Consider the following 25686-nt stretch of genomic DNA (forward strand, 5'->3'; position numbering starts at 1 on the left):
CAAAGCCACCTGGCAAGATGAGCAGTCTCTTCGTGTTGTGTATTTTCACCAGTATTTTATTACGAAAACTTTCCAAATGTTAAGAGAAGCTGGGAAATTGCTATCATGACCACCCTCTAGAGTCTTCTACTCACCATTTGCTATTTTTGCTTTTTCACGTATCTTTGTACTTGAGTCTGTCTTTGTTGGGTGGGGGACGGTGGGCAGTAAGATCAGGACTAAGTGAGTAACAATTGGCTCAGTGTGGCTTTTGTTGAATTTTTCATTTGTTAGCGTTGTAATGACTTTATTTCTTATTAAAGTATCAAATTTAAAAGTCTGCTTCTTCTGGGATCTGAGGTGCTTTTTGTTTTCATGAACCTTAGGTTCTCTATTCTCATGAGAAGGTGAAGATGGAAGGCACTATTTCCCAGCAAACCAAACTCATCGATTTTCTGCAAGCCAAAATGGACCAGCCTGCCAAAAAGAAAAAGGTGGGTCAGAGGGTGTGAAAAGCAGGCAGTGGGCAGTTTCGCTCAATCATGATGATTCCGTGAAGGTCACCAGAGTAGATAATCCTAGGAACATCAGAGAAAACAAAATGCACAATTTCTTTGTTTTGGGTTGAAAAAAGAGGCTTTGAGATCATCAGAATGGCTCTTCAAGAGAGGCTGTTGTCACTCTGGAATCTGTGACACGCTGTGCTGTGTTCATGGCCTTTACAGTTGTGCTGCCTTCCTCTAAAGGAGTGAGATTTGTTTCCCAAGCAGCTGGGGAGGAGGAGGCAGCAGAGAGGAAGGCCGAGTGTTCAGGTTGGCGTCCCCGATTCCAGAGGGGGTTCTCTGCTTGTGTGTAAGGGCCTCTAGAGAGATTAGAGGCCACTCGTGTGCCATTCTAGGACTTCCCAGGTGGTGCTAGTGGTAAAGAACCCGCCTGCCAGTGCAGATAGATGTAAGAGAAGCAGGTTTGATCCCTGGATTGGGAAGATCCCCTGGAGGAGGGCACAGCAACCCACTCCAGGATTCTTGCCTGGAGAATCCCACGGACAGAGGAGCCTGGCGAGCTGCAGTCCACAGGGTCACACAGAGTCGGACACGACTGAAGAGGCTGAGCATGCACACACCTGGGATTCTAGACAGAGAGGGCTTCTTAGGTCACAGGGATGGGATTCCAGAGGTATTAATAGGTCATCTGTATGGGGCCTGAGAAGGAATCTCAAGTCATGCACAAGGGGCTCCAGAGAAACTAGACATCATCTGCTCAGTCCCTCTGATCGGGTCAGTAGGAGACTGGGGCCCAGAGTGCTGCTGTGACCTGCCCAAAGTGCCGGACTGGATAGCTGCCCCCTCCATGGGGTGCTGCTCCATCCGTCCCTTTAAAATGGTAACAATTGAAAACAATGACCAGGAGACACGGATGGACAGGCTGATAGATACACATGGGAAGATTTTTAATAAGCCCAAAGCATGCTTCCCTGAACCACTGCAGCCTTCATGGTAGTTTTGGCCAGGTGTTCTCAGTTCAAGAAGGTCTCTAAGGAGCTGGAAACTTCCTGAGGCACTCAGATGGCAGCATAGCACTGGTGATGGTACAGGAAGGGGAGATGGGCTGCAGGGTGTCTTATGATGCTGATGTCCTCCTTCTGGAGAAGAGCAGCAGCAGAAGCAAACAGCAGTGGTGGCTGTCGGACGCGGGCTTGCTTGTGTGCTGTGTGACTGTGCTTGTTATGTGCTGCTGATGGTGAATCTTTTTTATTTTAGCAGTGGACTGTTATCTGATTATGTCACTTGATGTAGTCAGGGTATTCCCATGTGTTTTTTGGTTGTTAATTTTGTTTTCAGTCTCATTATCCTGTGTTTTACTTTTTTCTCCCGTGTACAATACATATTCCATTTGCATTTTTTTTCTTGGCATAAGCCCCTTCTGTTGATGTCATTTTAGTATTGTGTTTTTTTTTTTTTTTTTTAAAAAAAAGCAACCACTCATCTCTGTGTCTTATAACTAAGCATCATGAGACAAATTCAAGGCAAGATTACTGAACCATCTCTCCTGATTCCATCCTCCACTTCCAATTTTTTTTTGAGGGTAAAGTCTCAGGAAATGGCTCTCCTTGGGATTGCTAAAGGAAGAGGTGGTGGCAATTCAAGCATCTTTAACCCTCTCGGTGGAAACTTCCGCACCCCCATTTTTTTCCAGCCAGCTGGGAGGGGCTGTGGCTCAGTCCCCCCACCCCTTCACATGCCATTTTTACTAAACCCGCTTGCAGTGAGTATGTGCCCGGCTCCCATGGTCTGCTCGTCCCGAGGCAGAGTTCCTTTAGTTAGTTCCCAGTGCCAGTTTCCAGGAGTTAGGAGATATCTCTGTTTCCATTGCTAGGGTTTATTTAGTCGACGGAAAGAGGACCCTGCTTTGCCCACACAGGTTCCTCTGCAGTACAATGAGCTGAAGGTGGCTCTGGAGAAGGAGAAAGCTCGCTGCGCGGAGCTCGAGGAAGCCCTGCAGAAGACCCGCATCGAGCTCCGCTCCGCCCGGGAGGAAGGTACGGGCGCTCTGGACAGCGAGGGCGGTGCACCAGGCTGAGGGCCCGTCTCAAGGAGATGAGCGGAGACTAGCTCAGCCTGGTGGTGATGGCACCCTTGGCATGGCCCATACGGCACGCCGGGTGTCCTTGTGGTCTCAGGCCTTTGAGAGCCAGCCCCTGGGCAGTCCACTTGGTTGGGGCCTCTGGGGGACCCCACTAACCTAAAGGCGCTGGACTGGTCTCTCCCCAGCTGCCCACCGGAAAGCTGCAGACCACCCACACCCATCTACGCCGGCTACCGCCAGGCAGCAGATCGCCATGTCCGCCATTGTGCGGTCACCCGAGCACCAGCCCAGCGCCCTGAGCCTGCTCGCCCCGCCGTCCAGCCGCAGGAAGGAGTCTTCCACTCCAGAGGGTACGTTCTCAAGGGGCCACTGGACCTGCATTGACTTTTTTTTTTTTTAATGGACTGAGAAATGCAGACCCAGGGTGAAAATGACAAGTGATAATATGGAGGGCTAAAGAATAAGCAGTGAGCCTTCTCCCCACCCCAGTTCTCTTACCCAGAGTCAACCATTGTATTCTTCCAGCCATAGCTCATAAACTAACTGCATGTCTGTATTATTTAGGTGTCATATAATCATATTTAAGGGATATGAGAAAATAATAATCCTCTTTGCTTTCATAAATATCAGCCCACAGTGCTGTACACTGCAGAACATCTTCTTTAATTAAAATGTCTTCTTAGCAGATTTCATATTAACCCATATGGATTGACCCCATCTTTTTAGAGGGCTGCGTGGTATTCCATGGTGGGGGGTTTATAATTCACCTGTTAATCCAGACCCCAATTGACAAGCATTTAGGTTATTTCCAGTTCCTTGTTTCCATACACACCCTGCAGTGAACACTCTGCACAGCTATGGGTGCTATGACTTTTGGATAAGTTGTTGGGAAATGAGTCCCTGGGTTAAAGGTTGTATGTATTCTGAAGGTTGGTTGTGCCAACCTTTAGACCAGTGGTGTGAGGAGTTTTCTTTGTGGTTTCAAATGTACTCTATTTACCTAGAGATGGGATGGACTTTAAAAAAAGCCAAGGAAGTTGGTTTGGAAAGTCACAGGGAGAGCAGAGTAGTTGTGGTTTAATATCAGGGTATCACCATCAACCCACTTCAGCTGCCAGTCTCAGTGGAATTTTGTTGTCATTTCTTTCTTCTTTAGTAATGATGTCATCTCATTTCCCATGTTTACATAACACCTTGAATCAAAGAGCTTCACTCTTTGATTAAAGTCTTCAAAGTGGTGCTGTTAACACAAAGGAAAATCATTTTGGCCCCCGGGTTCTTCCATGAGGTTGCACAGAGCGGCTCCCTGAGTAGTCTGTAACACTCCAAACATCTCCTTTGTGTGCATGGCATGTTCAGAGTGCATTTATGTTATTTATTCCTCATGACTTTTCTGTTAAGGGAAGAAGACAGTGTTGTTCGGAGAATCCAATTTGGATTCAGAAATTTGGATCCTGAGCTTTTCTATTTAAAGCTGCCTTTGCCTAGTTAGGTCACTATTGAGAAGGGAGCCTTCTAAACAGAAAAAATCAATCTTGTTAGTTTTAACTGATTGGAATTTAAATGCAAGAATCAGTTCTTTGAGGCTTAAAACTTGGATTTTTTAAAAAGGATGTTATTCATGGAAGAACTGGGCATGAAGGGGGACTTCTTCAGTCAGTCTATGTATTTAATAGTCAGAAAGTCTGTATTTCAGAATAGTAAATTTTTTTTTTACCATAGTATAAACATACTTTAATTCTCATCAGTTACAAGCTTGCAAATTTCATGTTTTACATAAATAATTAATGCAAAACCATGGTTGGTACATCTGGAACTTACTTCAGTTCATTTGCTGTGTTTGTTTACTCACACTTTGGTTATAAAAATATTATAACACATTATTGGTCTTGTATTGAACAGAAATTCTCTATGAAATAATCTGAAGCAAGAAGCTAAAATGAAGTCTTTAAAATTATTTAAATATGTTCAAGAATGGTGATTTTTAAACTGGATTCTGGAAAGTGCTCCATGATCTCATCTGGAAAACATACCTTTCATGACTAAAATATTTACAAACAACTGATTTAGAAGCGTATGTTTGTTTACACTCACAAACAGCTATGCCATCGTATTAACCATCTCCTACCGGGAATGTGTTTTTAAATAAAACCTAATTCCTAATAACCAGATAATGGCGATCTTAATTTGATTCCTATAAATCTAGACACATCTGTTAGTGTTAAAATAGTTTCACAATCTGTCACTAAGATGCTTTTTTTTTTAACAGCTTTATTGAGATATAATTCACATACCATACAATCCATTTGTTTGAAATGTATAATTCAGTGATTTTTTTTTTTTTAAGTAAGTTCACAAGGTTGTATAATCATCACATTCAAATTTTTAAAACATTTTTGGTCCCTCCAGTCGACCACCAGAAAAATACCCCTGAACTCATTGGCAGTTACTTGCCATTTTCCCCTTCATGAAACATCTGACAGGTATCAGTCTGCTTTCTGTCTCCATGGATTTGCTGTCCTGGACATTTTCCATAAAGGATGCACCTTGTATAACTTTCTGTGTCTGGCTTCTTCCATGCAGCATAGTTTTTCCGATTCATCCATCTTGGAGCATTTATCAGTTCTTCCCTTTTTTTATGGCAGAATAACATTCTGTTGTGTGATCATCACATCTTGTTTATGTATTAGTCCATTGATGGACTTTTGGGTTGGTTCCATTTATGGCTATCATAAATAATACTGCCGTGAACATCTGTGCACAAATTTTGTGGCTACATGTGTTCTCAGTTCTCTTGGGTATAGACCTAGGGGTGGAATTGCTGGGGCATCTGGTAATTCTGGACTCCACAGTGGCTGCACCATTTGCTTTTCCACCAGCAGTGTATGAGGACCTTCATTTCTCCACATCTTCATCAACACCCATTTCCCATATTTTTGAGTCTAGATAATCCAGTGACCGTGAACTAACATCTCACTGTGGTGTTCATTTGCATTTCCCTAAGGAAGAATGACTCAAGCATCTTTTCCTGTGTATCTTGGCCATTTATTTATCTTCTTCAGAGAGACATTTGTTCACATCCTTTGCCCACTTTTTAATTGGGTTATCTTGTTACTATTGCATCATAAGAGTTCTTTCTACATCCTATCTACAGGCTCCTTGCCAGAGAGATGATTTGCAAACGTTTCTCCCATCCTGTGGGTGTCTTTTCACTTTCTTGATGGTATTATTTTGCAGCACTCTGATTTTTTAAAATAAAATTTCCCTCCAGAATTCAGCCGGCGTCTTAAGGAGCGCATGCACCACAACATCCCTCACCGGTTCAACGTGGGACTGAACATGCGAGCCACGAAGTGCGCCGTGTGTCTGGATACCGTGCACTTCGGGCGCCAGGCATCCAAGTGTCTCGGTAAGAGCAGCCGCTGTGCATTTGTGGTAGGGCCCCCGTGCGTCTCCACTAAAGTTCTGTCCGGTGGTGGTTTGTTTTTTTATTTAAACATTCCTCATCATATGGCAACCCACTCCAGTGTTCTTGCCTGGAGAATCCCAGGGATGGTGGAGCCTCGTGGGCTGCCGTCTCTGGGGTTGCACAGAGTCGGACACGACTGAAGCGACTTAGCAGCAGCAGCAGCAGCATATAGTCGCTCAGTCACGTCCAACTCTTTGCAACCCCATGGACTGTATAGACTATAATTCTCTAGGCCAGAATACTGGAGTGGGTAGCCTTGCCCTTCTCCAGAGGATCTTCCCAACCCAGGGATTGAACCCATGTCTCCTGCTTTGCAGGCAGATTCTTTACCAACTGAGCTATCAGGGAAGCCCGTGATATAGTGCATTCATTTTCACACGTTTATTCTTAGGGGGAGTACACTGTTTTCCCCATGTTCAAGGAGGGAATTTATACGCATTTTCAGCCCATGTCTCCAATCGCCTGCGCAAAATGCCTTGGTCTTTGAGAACTTCCAGGCTCCTTTCCCTCAGGCTGGTGTCTTCTTGCCTTTAAGCTGTGTCCTGGCTTCAAGGGAGATGTGCAGATGTGTCCTTTGCACATCTGTCTGTGGCAGCCTGGGAGAAGCCAGGAAGACTGGATTGAGAGAGCTTGGCTGTCTCTGTAGGGGCCTGGCTCCTGGGAAGGCTGAGGGGTGCCCTGAGTGGCAGGGCCAGGCAGGGTGGGGGTCGGGGGTTGGCTGGCGGAGGCAGGGAGTGGTCCAGCATCAGACGGGTGTGTTTTCAGCCTGTTCACTGCTTTTCCCTAGAATGTCAGGTCATGTGCCACCCCAAGTGCTCCACATGCTTGCCAGCCACCTGTGGCCTGCCAGCCGAATACGCCACACACTTCACCGAGGCCTTCTGCCGCGACAAAATGAACTCCCCGGGTCTGCAGTCCAAGGAGCCCAGCAGCAGCCTGCACCTGGAAGGGTGGATGAAGGTGCCCAGGTATTGCTGCAGGGCGGTTTGGCCTGGCAGTGGGTGGGCAAGCGGTGGCTGGTGAAGGGCGGCAGGATGTGCCGGTCTGGAAAAGGCCACTTTGGGGTAAAGGACTGTTTTGAGCTAAAGGCACTTAGAAAATAGCAGGTGCAAGAGGGACACTCTAACCTCCCCGATTTCTCTTGGAAAAGTAGGATATAATACTCCCATGTCAAAGCTGTTCTTCCTGCAGCAGGAGGAAAGGAGCATTCTTCTCTTCAGAGCAGGGGCAAGGCCAGCGGGGAGAACCTATGCGCACAGACCGTGTTACTTTTCCACAGTTAACTGTTCTTCGTTTGACTTAGGATATAAGCACTTGGGCCCATCTGCTTTGGGGGCTTTATTTGCTTGTGGAGACACCCACGTACACACAAAATTAAATGTGTGTGTGCTTCTCTCCTGTTCACGTGTCTTAACATCAGTTGAATTCAGGGCCAGCTCCACAAGCCAGAGGGTAGAAGGAAGCTTTCCTTCCCCACCCCGGCATGTCATTCCTGTTGTTTTCCAGGGAAGCATCTTTACTGGGATTTCCTCTCCTCCCCACTCTTGCTTCCCACCCATTTCTTCCAAGTTCAAACAGTTCTTTCCCACGTCTGTCTTCCCAGGAATAACAAGCGAGGACAGCAAGGCTGGGACAGGAAGTACATCGTTCTGGAGGGCTCCAAAGTCCTCATTTATGACAACGAAGCCAGAGAAGGTAAATTAATGAGTCGGGGAATCTCGTTGCACGCAGTTGGCCCAGGTCTCCCAGTCTTGGCGTGAAGGCTCTGTTTTCCGGACTGCGTTGCAAGCCTTCTACGAATTTTCCATTTTTGAAAATTAAAACCCAAATGACTCCGCTAAAGGTTATTGGTACGATACTCACGTCTATAGGTCTCCCCTCTGAAGACCCTGCAGGGTGCTGCCCTGAAGATTCCACCTGCTAATACACCTTCCGAGAACTTCCGCCTCAGCCAACTAACCCCTAAATCTGCATCGTCATCCGAAATTTGACTGTGCTCTTCATCTGACACACTTTACTTTTGTTTTTATCTTCCCTCTCCGCCTTCTCTGCACATCTCCTCCCCCCTCTGTTCTCGTGCGCCTCTCTTTCCATGCATACTCCGTCTCTCTCTCTTCCTCTCGTCTCCCCTTGTTCTTGTTCCTGTTCTTTTGTTTTTCTTTCTGCCCTTCCTCTTTGCACCAAGCTGGACAGAGGCCGGTGGAAGAATTTGAGCTGTGCCTTCCCGACGGGGACGTGTCTATTCATGGCGCCGTTGGTGCTTCTGAACTTGCAAACACAGCCAAAGCAGGTGAGGGGCGGCAGGCCCCCCCTGGGAGGTGGGCTGGGCTGCAGCCTTCAGCGCGGGTGGGAGGGGGGGCCTGTGCAGGATCAGCCTGTGAAGGAGGCTCCCCCACCCCCCACCTCCACGTCTGCTATGTAACTGGGACTCAGGTGGCTTGGCCCTCCCTCCTGGTGTGGGTGGCGAACTCCACCCTGTGCTGTCTGCCCAATCTCCTAGATGTCCCCTATGTCCTGAAGATGGAGTCTCACCCCCATACCACCTGCTGGCCTGGGAGGACCCTCTACTTGCTGGCTCCCAGCTTTCCCGACAAGCAGCGCTGGGTCACCGCCTTAGAGTCAGTTGTGGCAGGTGGGAGAGTGTCTAGGGAAAAGGCGGAAGCCGACGCTGTGAGTATGCACGCGGGCCAGAGCTTGTGTTTGTAGAGGGGGCTGACTGGGTGGGGGTCCCTTCAGCCTCCCCCTCTGAAGGGTGATGGGATTGTGTGCCCCTAGAGATCCAGGCTTCCAGGCAGGGTCTGGCCTCACAGGTCCCCCCGCCCGAACCCTCTAGAATGAGGGATTCGCCACCATTAGCCAGCTCTTCAGGGCATACTAGGTCTCAGTTCTGGCAGCACAGCTGCAAATTACTTAGAAGGAAATGCTCTCTCTCCTTTACCCAGATGTGTTTACGTGGTTCAAAGGCTTGTGTTACAAGCAGCACAAAGGGCTGCCGAAAGCCATGTCTCTTTCAGGAAGCTTTTTCATAACCTGCTCAATTGCTTTTACGTGATCTGCTCTTCCAAAGGCAGGTCTGAAATCCTACTTCTCCTGAAGATGTTAGAGACGTGGGTAGGCCTTGATTGGCATCACTCCTCCTGGAACATTCCAGGATACAAACAGTGCTCATCACACACTGGCATTTCCACCACCAAAGCCCCAACAGCTCTTTTCAAACACTTAGCTCCTAATAAACACTTTAAGTGTTAGCAGTCGGAAGTCCTTAGCCACCAGCCTCCCTCTCACGAGAAAGCGCTGTGTTGATGACCCATCTCCCACGTGTGAGCCTTTAACTGAACGCCCCATCCATGTGTGTACAATAGGGCCGTGACTGTACTTCCTACGAGCCTCTGCCCGCGTGGGCTCAGGTAAAGAGACTCAGGAGCTGGTTGATTTGCCACTGACACTGGGCTTTGCACTTGTGCTGACGCCTGGAGGGGCAGGAGCGTCCACCTGTGGCTTATTAACCCTTTGCAGTGACACCCTTCAGCTTTGGCTTGTTTTGTGTGACAGAATCTATGTCTCCTGTGCTCATTTAGTTATGCATCTAAACCCAGTTATGTCCCCGACGCTAATTAACCACCACCCAGAGACACCAGTAACATTCAGGTCCTGCCTTTTGAACTCAGATCAAAGTAGGGGGCAAATCAGGAGCAGGTGTGTGCTTCTGAGTGTCTGCGGGAGTAACTTGCCCTTCTCCCTGGCATTAAACTTTCCTCTGTTCTTGCTTTTGTCTCTCTGGACAGTTCAGTCACGAACAGTTCAGCCTCACTGTGGCCTCCTTTTTTCTCTCTCTTCTCTTTCACATGTGAAAAGAAATTGCTCGGAAACTCCCTGTTGAAACTGGAAGGTGATGACCGTCTGGACATGAACTGCACGCTGCCCTTCAGCGACCAGGTGACGATGCTTTTTTTGGGCAACGTCTGCTGGGATCTGGCCATAGCCACACGCGTTACAGGACCATGTCAAGGGGTGGTAATGGGGACATGGCCCCGCTCATGCTCTTCCTGGGGACTTGTGCCCTGGCAGGTGGTGCTGGTGGGCACCGAGGAAGGGCTGTATGCGCTGAATGTCTTGAAGAACTCCCTCACCCACGTCCCAGGAATCGGAGCAGTCTTCCAGATTTACATCATCAAGGACCTGGAGAAGCTCCTCATGATCGCAGGTGGGAGGCCAAGGACACAGTGCTTTGCCTTCACTTGTAGGGGAAACGATTTGAAACTCACATGTCATGTTTGTCAAACTTGGGGGCGGGCTGGAGCAGGAGGGGCTCTTCCCTCTGGGTCCCTGAAGGGGCCCGAGCCCCTGTGCTCTGAGAGCCTGCCTGCCCTGCCGTGTGCATCGCCCGTGCTCCCCAGTCTCAGACCCTTCCTTTGCATGTAGCACTCAGTAACAGTTCAACACATATTTATTTCTCTCTTCCTACACACACACACACACACACACACACACACACACACACACACATTCTCACTTATTCTGAACCACGTGAGAATCAGTTGCAGCTCTGACTCCAGATTCTTCAGCCAGTCAGCTAAGAACAGGGGCATTCTCTTACATACCCAGGGCAGAAAGGCTTTATTCTCCTCTCTTTATTGGTAATTTTTTTTTTTAAAGGAAAACAACAATGCATTGGCTTCACGTTCAAAACATTCACAGTCAAATCTTAACTCAGGCTTGGCTGGCTGGATCCATATGGTCAGGAACTAGCTTTGCTTGATCTCTCGGTGCTTTTCCTCTGTCAGCTTGTTTTCTCGCTTGCTTTCTTTTTCTTCACTTCCATCTTGATATTTTCCCTGGGCGCAGTTTTAGGTTCACAGCAGAAGGTAGAGAGAATTCCTGTGTACCTCTGCCATCACACACACCTGGCACCTGAGTGGGACATGCCACGCCAAGGCCATAGTTTACATTGGGGTTCACTCCTATGCATTCTGTGGGTTTGGACGAATGTGTGACAAACATCTGCCACTGTGACATCATACAGAATAGTTTCACGTGGTACGTTTTCTTCTTTTCTTTGGTCACATGGCATGTGGGATCTTAGTTCCCTGACCAGGGATTGAACCTTTGTCTCTGCAGTCATAGTGCGGAGTCCTAACCACTGGACTGCCACAGAACTCCCATGTCCACTGTTTTATATTATAAAAGTCCCTCACTGACTCCCAACACAAACGTTCTTGACTTTGGTGGGGAACACATTTGAACGTTCAGTTCACATTCTCCGATTTTTTGTCTGCAGAATTTTTGTTTCCTCCCACAGTCTTGACCAAGAGGGTAGATGTTTTCCTTTTAGATCTAACACTTGGACCTAAACTGTGTTAATGGGGATTTGTGGAAATTCACGCATCTGTGTGGCCTGGAGTAGCTTTCACTCAAGGTTAGAATGAGACCCGCCATTGTGCTCCACTGTCCCCGGTCCCCTCAGGAGAGGAGCGGGCCCTGTGTCTCGTGGATGTGAAGAAGGTGAAGCAGTCCCTCGCGCAGTCTCACCTCCCCGCCCAGCCAGACATCTCGCCCAACATCTTTGAAGCGGTCAAGGGCTGCCACTTGTTTGCTGCTGGCAAGGTCAGTGGTCCTCTGGGCCCCAGATGGCGACTCTTCTGGGAGTTGTTGTGGCTCCTCTGCTTAACAATTTGACCTTGAAAACCCTGTCCTTAAACTGGGTTAAATTTCTGTTGCCTCTTTTCAACACAACTGGTAGTGGTGCCATTGGCATCACATGAGCAGAGCCAGGTTGCTCCTGAACACCCAGCGGTGCCCGGCACGGCCCTTCCCGTGGGGGACAACCTGTTCTTGTGTCCTTGGTGGCAGCTTGAGAGGCCCGGCTCCTAACCAGCTTTGCCATGGAGCTGGTACACTCACTGGTGATGCTCTTCTCCTACCCTCCACCCCAACTGCTTTTCAGATTGAGAGCGGGCTCTGCATCTGTGCAGCCATGCCCAGCAAAGTTGTCATTCTCCGCTACAATGAAAACCTCAGCAAGTACTGCATTCGCAAAGTAAGTCCTGGGCCTCGCTGGGCCTACTTTCTTGGTGAGCTGGTGGGAAGGTGCCTGTGTGTGTCCCCTTCATCCTGGGTGACCTCCTTAGAGAGGGAACAAGAGGGTGCCCTGCCCTAGAGGACGCTCCAGAGTGGCCATCAGTTTTCTCCCTGCCTTTCCTCCTCCTGGGCGTGAGCGGCCTCTCTAGCCAGCCCTGCAAATTCAGCTTTTTGTGAGGGGAGAGAGGAAGGTAGCTGATAGGAGACTCCTCTTTTGAAACAGCAGAAAATAGGAGGCTCTGAGGAGCAAGCAGCCCTGGTGGCCCCTACCAGAATCTTTCTCAGATCACAGAAGTTTCTAATAATTACCTTTAGAAAAGCCAGTGCTGGCTGTTTTGATAACCCATTTCGAGAGCTGGTTCTCCTTGGAGCAGAGTTGTGATACTGCCTGGGGTGCAGACAGGCATCTGCTGGATCACCGCGTTTGCTTTCCTTCCTGAGAAACCCCTCTCTTGTCCCTAGACAGGAATGTTGCACCCACTGTGAGCCTGATGTATTGCAGGTGCTCTTACGGTTGGTCTCAGAAGTAGGAGGGATGAATATGTATGGGTCACCGCTACCTGTTAGAGACTGTCTTATCTGGGGTGGGCTGCTGTTAGTGTTTCAGTTGAGCACCTGTTCTAAACAGATAGGGCTGGCTGTTTCACACACTTCACAACAGTTGTGAGAAGCAGGAATGGCCATCCCCACTTCTCAGGTAAGATGACTAAGGTTGGCCAAGATCCCAGGTTACAAAGTTGAGACCTAAACTGAATTCTGGCTTTCCCCACCACCTCACCATGCTTCCCCTGCCGTGCAGTTTCCTCATTCTTAGTGATCAGTAAATATTCAATGGTGAGGATAATGCTGACCAAAGTTTGCACTGTTAGCTTCAAGAAAATTCTCAGAAATCATTCATTTCCTGGCCACCATTTGGAGTAAAACATAACTAGGATTTCTGCAGCCCTTCCTTAGGATTGGCCCGTAAACAAGTGGAAGTAATTAGGAAGCAGATAATTCAGATGAGAACAGCAATGATGATAGTGATGAAGTACATAATGCAGATTCAAGATAGAAACTGAGAAGCTTGGAAAAGGAAGGAAACTAAAACCACTTCCTGCAGCTACCACCGATGGTGTATTCCTCCAGGCTTTTCCTTCAGATTAGAATGTTGTATTTTTAAAGCTCTCTTTGAACGCTACCCCTTTTTTCTTAAAATGGTGTTTGACTTTTTCGGTTGCAATTTGACCTTTTTTAGTCTGTGGTTGCAAAGAACCCAGAGGTAGCAAAAGGACCATGGGTCCTTATGAAGAACGTGAAGGGACTTGCTTGGTGTGAAGACCATAGGGAAAGTTGGGTGGCGAACCCTATGGCCTGGTTGGAGAGCAGGGGCTGTTCCAAGTCAATACTCACATCCTCCTCTCTGCTGCCCCTCACACCCTCGTCTTAGGAGATCGAGACCTCGGAGCCCTGCAGCTGTATCCACTTCACCAACTACAGTATCCTCATCGGAACCAATAAATTCTACGAAATCGACATGAAGCAGTACACGCTAGAGGGTAGGGCCCGGGCGCACCCCCTGCTGGCGCGTTTCTGGCCCTGCCGCCGCCTTGGGCTCCTCCTTGGTCCTGAGGCCCCGCGTCTTGCCTGCCTTTACAGAATTCCTGGATAAGAACGACCATTCCTTGGCGCCTGCCGTGTTTGCCTCCTCTTCCAACAGCTTCCCCGTGTCCATCATGCAGGTGAACGGCGCGGGGCAGCGGGAGGAGTTCCTGCTCTGTTTCCACGGTGAGTCCACCGGTGGCTGATGGGGTGCTCAGGGCACCCACAGCCCCAGACAGGGGCCTCGGGGCGGGGCGGGGTGCTGCTGTTGGAGTACAGGGGACATTGGTCTTGCTCCAGCAGCACCCTTGGGGTGTCCCAGCAGGCTCTAGCCAGGTCCATGCAGTCTCTTCCAGACCGGTCTGCTCTGTCCTTCTTTGTCCCTCACTCTTCTCTTTCCCCTTTCCTCTCCCTAAATCTCTGGGTCTGTTTCTCTCCTTCCTCCATCACCCACTTCCTGTCTCTCCCCTTTCACTCGAACCCTCTTTAGTAAACCCCAGAAACGTGGCTCAGCAGAGCTCCTGAGGTTTCCACGACCCAGGTGCCCCGGGCTGGATTCCTCACTCCTGTCAGTGTGTGTCTTTGATGCTCCCTGTTTTTGGCCGTGCTTAAGCTCTGGACTCTGCCTCCTTCCAGAATTCGGGGTGTTCGTGGATTCTTATGGAAGACGCAGCCGCACAGATGATCTCAAGTGGAGTCGCTTACCTCTGGCCTTTGGTAGGTGAGGCAAGGTGTGGGGATCAGTACTTGGTGCCCTGGTAGGAACCGCTGGTGGAATTCCTTTTGGCTTATGCACTGTGCCTGGGGGCTCCCTATGGCACCAGGCGCCACATGTAGCATCTCCCATGTAAGTGTCCAGGACAGAGGACCTGGGGCAGGACCAAACCCACCAGCCTCTCATGACAGAACGGAGAGTACTCCTTGTGAGTTTGTTTAAATCATGTCACCAGGCTGCATAGCGTCTCACGACACAGCTGATGACCCGTCACTTTAACCAGTTCTAAACAGGCTCAAGTGTGAACAACGCTGTGATGAACTTACGGTATTTGCACACTGGTTAAGTAATAGCCCCAGCTCAGAAACTCTCAAAGTGGAGCTGCTGTGTCAAGGGTAAACGCACATACACGATGCCTGTGTGAATGGTCTGAAACACCGTTATGGCTGAAATACCCTTCAAGGCTGTCTCATTTATCTGTTGCCCCGTAACATGTTCCAAAACCTAGTGACTCAGAACAACTGCTTATTCTTATTGCCTGAGACTCGGAGGCCTGACTGGACAGCTTTGCTTCATGTGGTGTCAACAGAGGTGCCGGGACATCCAAAATGGCTTCACAGAGTGGCCGTCAGTTAGACCGGCTGTCGGGCGGGGGCTTAGCAGGGGCCAGCGGCTGGAGGTCTTACCCTCTGCACCAGGGCTGCCTCTACGAGTGCAAAAGCAGAGGCGCCCAGGCCTTCTCGCTTCCACCCCATCCTGCTAGCTTTGCCGGGATTCCAGGCAGAGAGAGTCCATGGGGGCCTGTGTAGTAGGAGGTGTGACTAATACTGAAATAACAGTTCAGCACAAGGAATAACAGTGATAATCTGTTTCCCTTTAAGACCAAAACCAGCTCACATTATAGCCTAGAGTTTGACACTGTGATACAGAAATATACAGTATTAGGACTAGAAATACCTGATTGTCTATGAATCCAGTCATTTTTATTAAACTTTTTGGAGAATCTGATTAAGCAGTTTTAAAAGGTTACAATGAAAGTCTCGCCCATGTTACTCGTCTCCCAGATTTCTCCATCCCTACTCCCCTAAGGGAAAAAAAAAACTTAGTTCTGTGTTTCTTATCCTTCCAGTGCCTTATGCAAACACAGGCACATAACAATTGATTCTCATCCCTCTCCCTTTTAAAAGACCAGTGAGGCAGCACAGCTGACACAGATTCGGAGCCTTACTGTGCATCTGCACTGTGCACCTTGGGTGTTCCCCACGTCAGCATGTGGAGAGAGCTGCTTCGTGCATTCTCACGGCTCTGCAGATCCCACAGTTGTGCCGTGATTTATATAACTGATCCTGCACGCTGTTCCCTGAGTGGGCTCCCAGCGTCTGCCCCAACAGCAGTGGCAGGGGATAAACTTAAACATGCCTCATTATACAGGCATGTGGGTGCATGTGTAGGATACACTGAGCTGGGCTGCTGGGTCCAAGGTTGCACTGCAGCCAGGTTTTGATTTTCTGTCTCTTAACTCTTCCTTGCCCCATGCTCTTCCTCCGTGGTGGTCATGCAGCCTACAGAGAACCCTATCTGTTTGTGACTCACTTCAACTCACTCGAAGTAATTGAGATCCAGGCCCGCTCCTCTCTGGGGTAAGAATTGGGTTTCCTTGGTGGCTCAGTGGTAACTCCCTGCCAATGCAAGAAATGTTGGTTTGATCCCTGGGTTGGGAAGATCCCCTGGAGAAAGGATAGGATACCTACTCCATCCTGGTGGGCTTCCCTGGTGGCTCAGATGGTATAAAGAATCTGCCTGCAATGCGGGAGACCTGGGTTCGATCCCTGGGTTGGGAAGATCCCCTGGAGGAGGGCATGGCAACCCACTCTAATATTCTTGCCTGGATGGACAGAGGAGCCTGGTGGGCTATAGTCCCTGGGGTCGCAGAGTTGGACATGACTTAGCGACTAAACAACTGCGAAAAGTTCAGCGGCTGGGTGTTGGGGCCGGGTCCTAACAGTGGGGATAACCAGCTGTGCAAACTCTCATCTGAAACTCTACAGGACCCCCGCCCGAGCATATTTGGAAATCCCCAACCCACGCTACCTGGGCCCTGCAATCTCCTCAGGAGCCATCTACCTGGCGTCCTCATATCAGGATAAGTTAAGGGTCATCTGCTGCAAAGGAAACCTGGTGAAGGAGACCGGCACCGACCACCACCGTGGCCCATCCACCTCCCGCAGGTAACACGCCTTCTCCTCTTCCTTATCACAGAGGGGCAGAGGAGGAGGAAATCTTGCTTAACTGGTTGACAGTTTTCCCATCTTCAAGCTCAAGCCACTTATTTCTTTGAAACCAACGGCATTTAAATGACAGTCCTTTATAAGCAACAGGAGAATTTTTTAGTGTCCCCTTGGAAAAGGTGGAAGGAAATGTCTAGCCTTTTCTCTGGTGCTGTTTCCTGTGGCTGTGTTCATAACGCATTCATTGCTTTAGCTGATAACTGTGCTGCGCTCACTGGGCTTGCTGAGGGAGACTGAGTGTGAATAGTTGGACTCTTTTCCCTCCCTGAGGAGGCCCATGGGCAAGACAAGCACCCATGTGATGCCAGCTAGCCAAGGAGAGTGGGGTTCATACTTGGGTGGTTTAAAGCGCTGCGGAAGCTCAGAGGAGGGTTCCCAGCTTGGACCTGGGGGCTAAGAAGGATTTCCCAGGAGAAATGAGGCCTTGAGTACAGGCTATACTTTGTTGAAAAGCAAACATTTCAATTAATACCATGTGATGACTCTGAAAATCAGCTCCCCCTTCCCCTCCCAGGGTGTGTTGCTGCTATTTGTTGAGTGACTCTCTGGACTAATTATATAGTCTGCATTCTTTGTTATGTGAGCCACTGAAGTTTCTGCGTGATTAGGGTAGTGGGCAGATGAATAACTAGAGAGGATTTCCTTAAATGGTGTGTGTGTTTGGAGTTGGGGTACACCTTCAGCACTCAAGAGTCAGCTGCCGAGACTGAGGCCTTTCTAAGTTTTTTCTGGGTTTGGGTACAGGCTTACTCGTGTGTGTGGCCTTACAGATCCCTAGGAACACACAGGAGGACTTTCTTCTGACTGTTCTGGCTAGCCTCTTGTTTTCCCCAGGTTGGTTTCACTGCCTCAGACATTAGCCACATGAAACAGTCACCACTGTTTGTTTTTCCGAAACCATCCAGAGATAAGGGACTTCTGTTGTGCAAGACCTGCATCAGGTCAATTAAAAACAAACCCTGAGAAGAAAGGAAGAGCAGGAGAAAATGAGAAGGAAAGCAGCAGCATTGGATGAGGATTCCCACGTGGCTCTTGGCCCTTCTTTGTACAGTGCAGACAGGATGCTCATACCGTCTGTGATTGCTGTCAGTTCCCTCCATGGAAGCAGGTGACTGGACACCCACAGCCTCGCAACATGAAGTGACACTGTTAGTTCCTTATTGGATTTTTGCTTAAGTGAAGTACGTATGGTTGGGGATCCAGGGGACTCGGAGACACAAGAAAGTCTACTCGTATTGAGTCTGGGAAAGCCGCTTCTCTCCTTGTCTTGAAGGCTGGGGCCATGTCTTCTTCAGACACTAATAAGGAATCTTAGGTCCTCTGTGGGCCCGTCCCCCCAAATTATTATAACTCTAGTCTTTCCCAGGAGGACCGAGATAGATCAGATAGTGATAATTTTCTGAGGCTGGGGTGCTCCAAGCCCAATGTGCTCCCTGCAGTGGTACCAGTGTGCTTGTTTTTAAGGGAGAAGCCTGTTTTGGGGCATCCTTACCCTGCTGGTCCCCAAGCACACGTCCCCTTCTTGATAGAGGTGGCAGCACACCGTGCACACACGCCTGCGTCTTGGAAGCTGCCTCATGTGGGTGCACAAAGTGTTTCTCTTTTTTAATGCCTGACCAGCATTCCTTCACGTGACTATACCTTGTTTAACTGCTCCTTTATCAGCGGGCATTTGGGTGTTTCCAGTTTGTTGCTGTAGTAAAGGACTTGGTATATCTTCACTTCGAATGCTTGGAATCTACCTGGAGGCTGAATTCCTAGAAAAGGAATTGTTGGCGATTGCGACAGGTGTCCCTGAGTTTTCCTCCCTGGAGGCTGTACTCTTCTGTTATTCCACCAGCAGCGGGTGGAAGGGGGATGGGCTTTGTCTTGACCCCCCAGGGTGAGGAGCCAGATTCAGTTCCATGTGTGGATTTGAGACGTATAATTTTAAGACGTTGGCCCACAAAGGAGATGAGCTTTCTCAACCTAGAGGAATATTTAATTGACCTAGGATTTTACTTTTTGTGGACGGGTTTACAAAGCCCACATATTTACCCTATACAGTTATGTGGGCCCCCTGCCATGTGCCAGACCCAGGGTTGGGGATACACAAATGAAGACAGTTTTTATCCCCAAGGGACTCAGTTTAGTGGACACCTCTAAGGTTACAAAATACTTAGTCTCAGAATATTAAGTTGACAGCTTTCTTTTCTAAGCTCTATGTCCTAATGAAGAGTGTCTATTTTGTTAAAATACAAGTGTTGGTCAGAAATGTCTGTCAGTGTGATTTCAATTCCAGGAACTTGCTGGAAAACTGGAAGTGCTAAACAGTCAGCTGCCCCTCGCTCTTTTGGCCTCTGCTTCAGGGGTGACTGCTCAAAGGGCTCTAGTCCCCTCCTGAAAAGTCTAGATTTTATTTACCCTCTAGGTCATGCAAGAAGAAACCCAAGTACTGTAACTAGGTATTTTTTTCCTCCACTGCCTCACTAGTTAGATGTTCAGGGACCTTCCTTTTGATATGACGTGGTGTGTCTGTGAGAAGTGACTTACTCTGTGGTGAAAATGGTTCCAGTTCCTTCTGTTCTGGAAAGCCAGCTGCTAGGCTTTATCTCTTGGCTTATAAAACCGTCTTTTTGCTGCTGACTGCCTTGGGCAGGTCCAGAATGTAGAAGGCCAGCATGGGAGACTGCTTTACTGCAGGCCACACCACCCTCGTCTCTTTAGCAGAGCAGGAAATGTAACCCTATGCAAGAAACAGAAAATTGGTGTGGTAGATCATTGGTTATTAACAGATACGGAGATGGAAGATGGCCAGCTCAGCCTACAATAACGAGTGTGTTCTTCATCCCATTAATCCCAGCTGACTTATCAAATGGCCTTCCTTGAACCACTCTTCTTCCTCTGGGCAGTGAGCACCCTCTCCCTTGCTTTATGATGGGCACACTTTATAATTTCTCTTCCATTACAATAGGCTTAATATAATTCTCTTGAACTTTTTTGTCTTCCATATCACAGAGCCACATGGCTAGAGATGAAAAGAAACCTTGACTTCAAGATGTTGAAATCAAAAGTCACCCTAAGTTTTACTGCTGCAAACACAGCACAATAAAGTGTGGCTTTCTGAGCACTGGTTGTTAGAGTTGCCACAGTTTGAGCTACATAGGGAAGAAAATATGAAACTACAATAGACTGACTGACCACTTTAGAGTTATTTCCGTTCTGTTCACCAATTTGTTTTTCTGTAAAAGTCCAGATAGTATTTTGGGGTTTGCAGGCCATATGGTCCCTGTCTCAACTGCTCAACTTTGTTGTTAGACCATGAAAGCAACCTCAGTGCACCACCAGATGGGCGTGGCCGTGCTCCAGTGAAACTTTACTAAAACAGGCATCTGCCTGGACTTGCCCCTCAAGCTTGCTCTAGAGTTTCCTCTCCTGAAGCGGGTCAGCGTCTTTGCTGCTCAGTTGCTTTCTGTAATGGGTGTTGACAGAAGAGGTTCCCTAGAGTTAGGCCAATAATTAAAGAAAATCAAGTTCGGTCCCTTCCAAAGGGAAAGATTTAAATATCAAAGGGTTAAGAGAGGCCTCTGGTGACGCTGTCAAATATTCAAATGACTTTACGATTTCACGGCACAAAATCCAGCGTCGCTGGTGGAGGATGTCACCCAGCATGTTAGCATACAATTTTCCTGAGAAAATTAGAGCATAATAAATCAGTATGTGATTCATACTTGGTTCATTCTTACCATGTAATTACAACTGTAATTTAGATTTTTAAAATTATCTAGGATAAAATATATTTTCCTGATTTCTGCTTTTATTTTTCTAAGATAAAGCCCCAATCAATCAAAATATGTCTTCAAGTAATAGTCTCTGTGAAATGGTGTTCCCATTTTAAGTAGGCTGCCTTTTCCCAGCACTAATTATGCTCAGATAACGAGGGCCCCGGTACCTTTTCTGCTCGAGGGTGAGAAGGAACTGACTTTGAAGGCTGTGTGTCAGTTCTGTGTTTCTGGATCTTGCTTCTGCAGAGGGGTGGTAAGGGCCAAGCCTGGTGAGATCTTCATTTGAAACATGAAAATTTCTCTGCAAGGCAGGCCAGGGCTGGGTGGAGGGTTAGATCGTTCACAAGAAAAGGTCCCACTACTTTCAATTGCTCATGTTTTTTGAGCCTAGTCCGCTGTTTGCATTGGCCCTGCTCTGTCTCCTGATTGGATCAGGTTTGAGTTCTACACCTCTAGCACAAAGGCTCTTGGAAAGCCACCTCGAGAGGTGACCGACAGAGGCCCAAAAGTGGGGCAGATTTGGCAACTGACAGTAACGAGTACAGGCTTAACCCCTAAAGGAAGACTTCCTGTGAACTTTAGGCTCTGGAAATTACTAGGTCAGCGGGGTGGAGTATGCGAATTACGATGTCAAACTGACCTGTACTGGAGTCCTGGCCTCTCTGCATCTCCGTCCTCTTGTCTGTACAATGAGGGTCACCTGTTCCTGGCATGCCGAGCTGTTAGCATGATCTGACGAGCTTACACAGCACTTGACATGGCAGGTGCTCAGCAGAAAGCCTGCCCCGAGACTAGGAAACTTGACTTCTCTTTGCTGTTAGCTCTGCCTTCTTTCTGTCCTTACTCTCGAGGTAAACACAAAGCCTGAAGGACTCCAGGTGGGGATCTGTTTCTAATAACCTGTGGTGAGATGGGCATGGGGATGGCTCAGCTCCCCACCTCCCTCTCCTGTTGTCATAGCCCCAACAAGCGAGGCCCGCCGACGTACAACGAGCACATCACCAAGCGCGTGGCCTCAAGCCCGGCGCCTCCCGAAGGCCCCAGCCACCCTCGAGAGCCAAGCACACCCCACCGCTACCGCGAGGGGCGGACCGAGCTGCGCAGGGACAAGTCTCCGGGCCGCCCCCTGGAGCGCGAGAAGTCCCCCGGCCGGATGCTGAGCACGCGGAGGGAGCGCTCCCCCGGGCGGCTGTTTGAGGACAGCAGCAGGGGCCGGCTGCCCGTGGGGGCCGTGAGGACCCCGCTGTCCCAGGTCAACAAGGTAAGGGTGGTGCCCTTCTCAGCCCTGAAGAGCCACAGCTGTAAGGAAGAGGCTCCACAACTGTAATTAGGGTTTTGTGGGATTTGTAAGAGGTTTAGGAAGAAAATAGCTTGAGAAGGGGCCTCTTGTACAAATGCATCATGTGTGGCCCTCAAACTGTAAGAGCCACCAAAGGTGTACAGCATTCCCTTCCCCAAATGCAACTAGTGTTCGCAGTTTCGAGAGAGATCTGTGCAGACAAGCAAATTCTTAAACACACAAAACATGCCATTCAAAAGGTTACTTGCTTTACTTTTTTCAAACATATGTATGTGTACAAAGTCACATCAAGAATTTCTCTGCAAGGCTACATTGAAGTCTGGTAACACTGGTTGCCTTCTAGAAGAACTCTGCACCTTTTGAAATTTTAAAATCATGTGCATTTATTACCTGTGTAGCTTGCATGTTACCAACTGAGGGCCTGGAGGGATGTGCTGATAACCAGGGGCCCTCGAGTGGGGGCGGGGCTCGGAAGCTTGCGGACGCCTCGGCAGGCCAGCCAGTTCTAGGTGCTGGTTTTCTGGACCATGCTCTCCTAATGCCATCTAGAGAGAGGAGGATATGCTGTTTAACTGTTTTCCTTGAAAGTGAAAGTTGCTTAGTCGTGTCCGACTCTTTGCGATCCCATGGACTATACAGTCCATGGAATTCTCCAAGACAGAATGCTGGACTGGGTAGCCGTTCCCTTCTCCAAGGGAATCTTCCCAACCCAGGGATCGAGTCCAGGTCTCCTGCATTGCAGGCAGATTCTTTACCAGCTAAGCCACCAGGGAAGCCTTACCCCCCCTGATTTCTCGATAAAATGGTATGTGTAAACCATGGAAGTACTTCCATAGCACTGGGGACTTCTCAGCGAGTTGCACAAGCTCTGAGGGGAGGCTCTGCCCGTCCCTCACTGTTAACCAGGAAGGAGAGACCAGGTGCTCCTGCAGGCTCCCAGTGTGGGCTTCCTGACAAAGTGAGCATGGTGATTTCCGGCTTCTGATGGCTAAATCCCCTCCTCCTCTTGCTCTCAGGTCTGGGACCAGTCTTCAGTATAAATCTCAGCCAGAAAAACCAACTCCTCATGTTGATCTGCAGGAAAACACCAAACACCCTATGGAACTCTGCTGAAGGGGACCCCAGCGCGCATCTGCTCAGCCAGCCCCCGGCGCAGCTGGACCCAGGCCCGCCTCAGCACGGACTCCCTGCAGCCAGGAGGGGCGGGGGCTGGAGCTCCTGGGAGCTGCCGGCACCTCCCTGCAGCCGCCCTCTTTGCACTTTGTTACTCTTTCAGAGCATTCATAAACTTTTGTACCTAGCTCTAGCCTGTACCAGTTCATCACAGGAAACCAACCTGGGGCTAACTACAACTACAGCGTGGTTAGAATCCTAATTAATAGCTACTTTAAGATCCTAGGGTTGGTTGGCTATTTTTTTTTTTTTTTAAAGACAAAAGACTTCTTAATAGATTTGAATAGCACCGTATTTCCTGTTGTAGTCATTTGTAGCGAGGTCATACCATCAGGTCTCTGCTACTGAAATGTACGTAGACGAGCCCCTGCTGTCGGCTAACCTCCCGTGCTCACCTCAGTCCATCCCTGTCCAGTCCGTCCTCACAGGTGGCCCTGTCTCACCCGGGGCGACATCTTAGCCAAATGTTTACCGTCCGACTCATTGCCTTTATGGCCTTGATGACTTCCCCTCTCCCACCAGCTGAGAATGTACAGAGGCCACGAGGCCTCGCTCGGAGGCAGTGACTTAGGGCCAAGGGACCTCGAGGAGTTTTCCCTCCCCACCCCTCAGCGTCATCCCAGGCCTGCTGTCCCCGCTTTCCACGTTGCTTTGGCCAGGAAAGCATGCACTGGATTTGCTCTGAGCCCAGCCCCGAGAGGGCCTGGGTCCAGGGGCGCTCACATCCTGTCCACGACGGTGTGCTGTCCCCGCCTCCCTGGGGTGGGCAGAGATGCCGGAGCTCTGCATGGCAGTTCACTGCATGCGCTGCCCCCCGCCCCGACCTGGCTGCCCACCTCGGGTTGCTCCGCCGATGCACTAGGTCCATTCCATAGCTCCCGCCGAACCGAGACCCTCTGGGGACTTGCCAACTCACCGGCCACAAGCTGCAGTCTGTAGCACTGAACAAATGAAAACCAAACGCTCAAGCCTTACGACCAGAGAAGGATTTCAGCAAACCACACCTCACACTTCCACGTCTCCCTGACTCCCTCGCGGATGACTCTGTTCACACACAACCCAGCAGGTTCTACCCCACGAAAACTGTGACTCCCCGTACAAGCCTCTCCCTAGGGCTCGACTAACACCAGGAAGTTGGAGAAGGAAACCACCCTCAACTCTCCCACCCCGGCTGGGCGGGGAAGCCCTCGCTTAGGTGCCCCCTTTCTCTCCTCCGGCGGTGTGAGGTTCCTGGCAACTGGTTAAAGAACCAACCAGAGGCTTCGCTGTTGGCAAGCTAACTAGCGGCCTTATTTCTGCCTTTAATCTCCCACCAGGCCTCTCTCGCTTCTCCATGCCTCGAACCACCAAGGCACATCCTAGGTAGGCTGACAGGTAGACCTGTTGCCACTGCAGCCAGTGAACATGACCGCGTTTCAATCCCCCGTCCACGGTTCAGCTCACTTTCCAGATTGCAACCTGGCCCGAGTCCCGGCTCCTTCCTGCTCGTCCCTTAACCGAAGTGCTTTCTTGTCTGAAATGCCCACGGCTCTTCCTCCATGTTGTCGCATCCTTGGCCAGTGTCACACTGTCGTGTTCTGTGTGTTGCTTTGTCTTCGGGGTCAGATTGCATCCCTTCCCTTTTCCAGGGCAGATCTGACTGAATGTTTGCTGAAGTTTTTTTGTCTTTTGGTCCACAAGTATTTGGAGAGGTCACTGGAAATGGTGTTCAGTCTTGGCATTTCATTTAGGATCTCCATGAGAAATGGGCTTCTTAGCCCTCAAAGTGTATATCGTGTGTCTCATTTGTGAAATGCTTCCTGCTATAGAACTAGCTCAAAGACTGTACATATTTACAAGAAACTTTATATTCGTAAAAAAAAAAGGAAATTGAATTGGTTTCTACTTTTTTATTGTAAAAGGTGCATTTTTCAACTCTTACTTTCGGTTTCAACGGTGGTAGTTGTGGACAGCCATCTTCACTGGAGGGTGGGGAGCTCCGTGTGACCACCGAGATGCCAGCAGGAAATATCGTTAAAACGAAATTGCAGTCAAAGGCTTATTAGCATAAGATTCTAGGTCTCCAAAAGTACAGGCTTTTTCTTCATTACCTTTTTTATTCAGAAAGAGGAAAAGATCACAAGGTCCACCTTGAGAGGAATGAACTCTGTTGAACAAATAATCAAATAAAGCAATGATCTAAAATGTTTGCTTTAGTGGACGACCTCTTCTTTTCTTAAAGACAGTGCGTAAAACTCCAAAGTATCGCCACTGTCAGCCTGAGCTTGTGAGCATGGCATGGGGCCGTCTTTCCTTTCGAGGATGCTTCTTCAGGGTCCGGGGGGTGGTGTGTGCGGAGAGCCACACAGGGTTAGGGCAGACCGCACTTCTGGAATTGAGACACAGGCGAAGCTCTCTTCCAGAAGTGTGTGTGTGTGTGTGTGTGTGTGTGTGTGTGTGTGTGTGTGCGCGCGCGTGCATTACTTCCAATGAATCATGAACTGGCTATTCAGATCACAGTATAGGAGTGCAGAACTGGAAAGCTCCTTAAGGCAGTCAGGCCACTCTGAAAGGATTACTGGGGAATGGATTACCCAGCTCTCCTATAATGCAATTAAAAAAACCCAACAGGTCACCTTTCATTTCAATTCCTCTTATCCATTACGATAAAGTCACAGGGATTTCCTTGGAGGGAGGAATTCAGATCAAGGTAATTTAAAATGTGAATTCTTTTAACTATGTGAAGTTCTACAAGGTAAATTTTTCTAAGATGC

At 49.0% G+C, this 25686-nt stretch overlaps 1 protein-coding gene across 11 annotated transcripts in view; it reads left to right on the forward strand.

Annotated features, from left to right (window-relative positions):
- Window positions 1–25121, forward strand: part of CIT (citron rho-interacting serine/threonine kinase) — a 175299-nt gene extending 150178 nt beyond the window's left edge. For 6 of the 11 annotated variants that reach the window (XM_024977733.2, XM_024977738.2, XM_059876387.1 and 3 more), the window contains 20 exons: window positions 366–473; window positions 2356–2518; window positions 2751–2915; window positions 5837–5974; window positions 6822–7002; window positions 7638–7729; window positions 8220–8324; window positions 8535–8704; window positions 9397–9441; window positions 9890–9970; window positions 10103–10238; window positions 11499–11638; window positions 11979–12071; window positions 13542–13650; window positions 13751–13879; window positions 14330–14410; window positions 15970–16048; window positions 16457–16636; window positions 21421–21721; window positions 22777–25121. In XM_024977733.2, the coding sequence (XP_024833501.1) occupies window positions 366–473; window positions 2356–2518; window positions 2751–2915; window positions 5837–5974; window positions 6822–7002; window positions 7638–7729; window positions 8220–8324; window positions 8535–8704; window positions 9397–9441; window positions 9890–9970; window positions 10103–10238; window positions 11499–11638; window positions 11979–12071; window positions 13542–13650; window positions 13751–13879; window positions 14330–14410; window positions 15970–16048; window positions 16457–16636; window positions 21421–21721; window positions 22777–22800 (2520 nt within the window). In that variant the 3' untranslated portion in view covers window positions 22801–25121. The remainder of the gene's footprint in view (window positions 1–365; window positions 474–2355; window positions 2519–2750; window positions 2916–5836; window positions 5975–6821; window positions 7003–7637; window positions 7730–8219; window positions 8325–8534; window positions 8705–9396; window positions 9442–9889; window positions 9971–10102; window positions 10239–11498; window positions 11639–11978; window positions 12072–13541; window positions 13651–13750; window positions 13880–14329; window positions 14411–15969; window positions 16049–16456; window positions 16637–21420; window positions 21722–22776) is intronic. The other 5 variants (XM_024977735.2, XM_059876388.1, XM_024977737.2 and 2 more) reach the window with 3 other exon arrangements.
- Window positions 25122–25686: the final 565 nt, after the last annotated feature.

Source organism: Bos taurus, chromosome 17 (assembly GCF_002263795.3).
Source record: "Bos taurus isolate L1 Dominette 01449 registration number 42190680 breed Hereford chromosome 17, ARS-UCD2.0, whole genome shotgun sequence".
NCBI lineage: Eukaryota > Metazoa > Chordata > Mammalia > Artiodactyla > Bovidae > Bos > Bos taurus.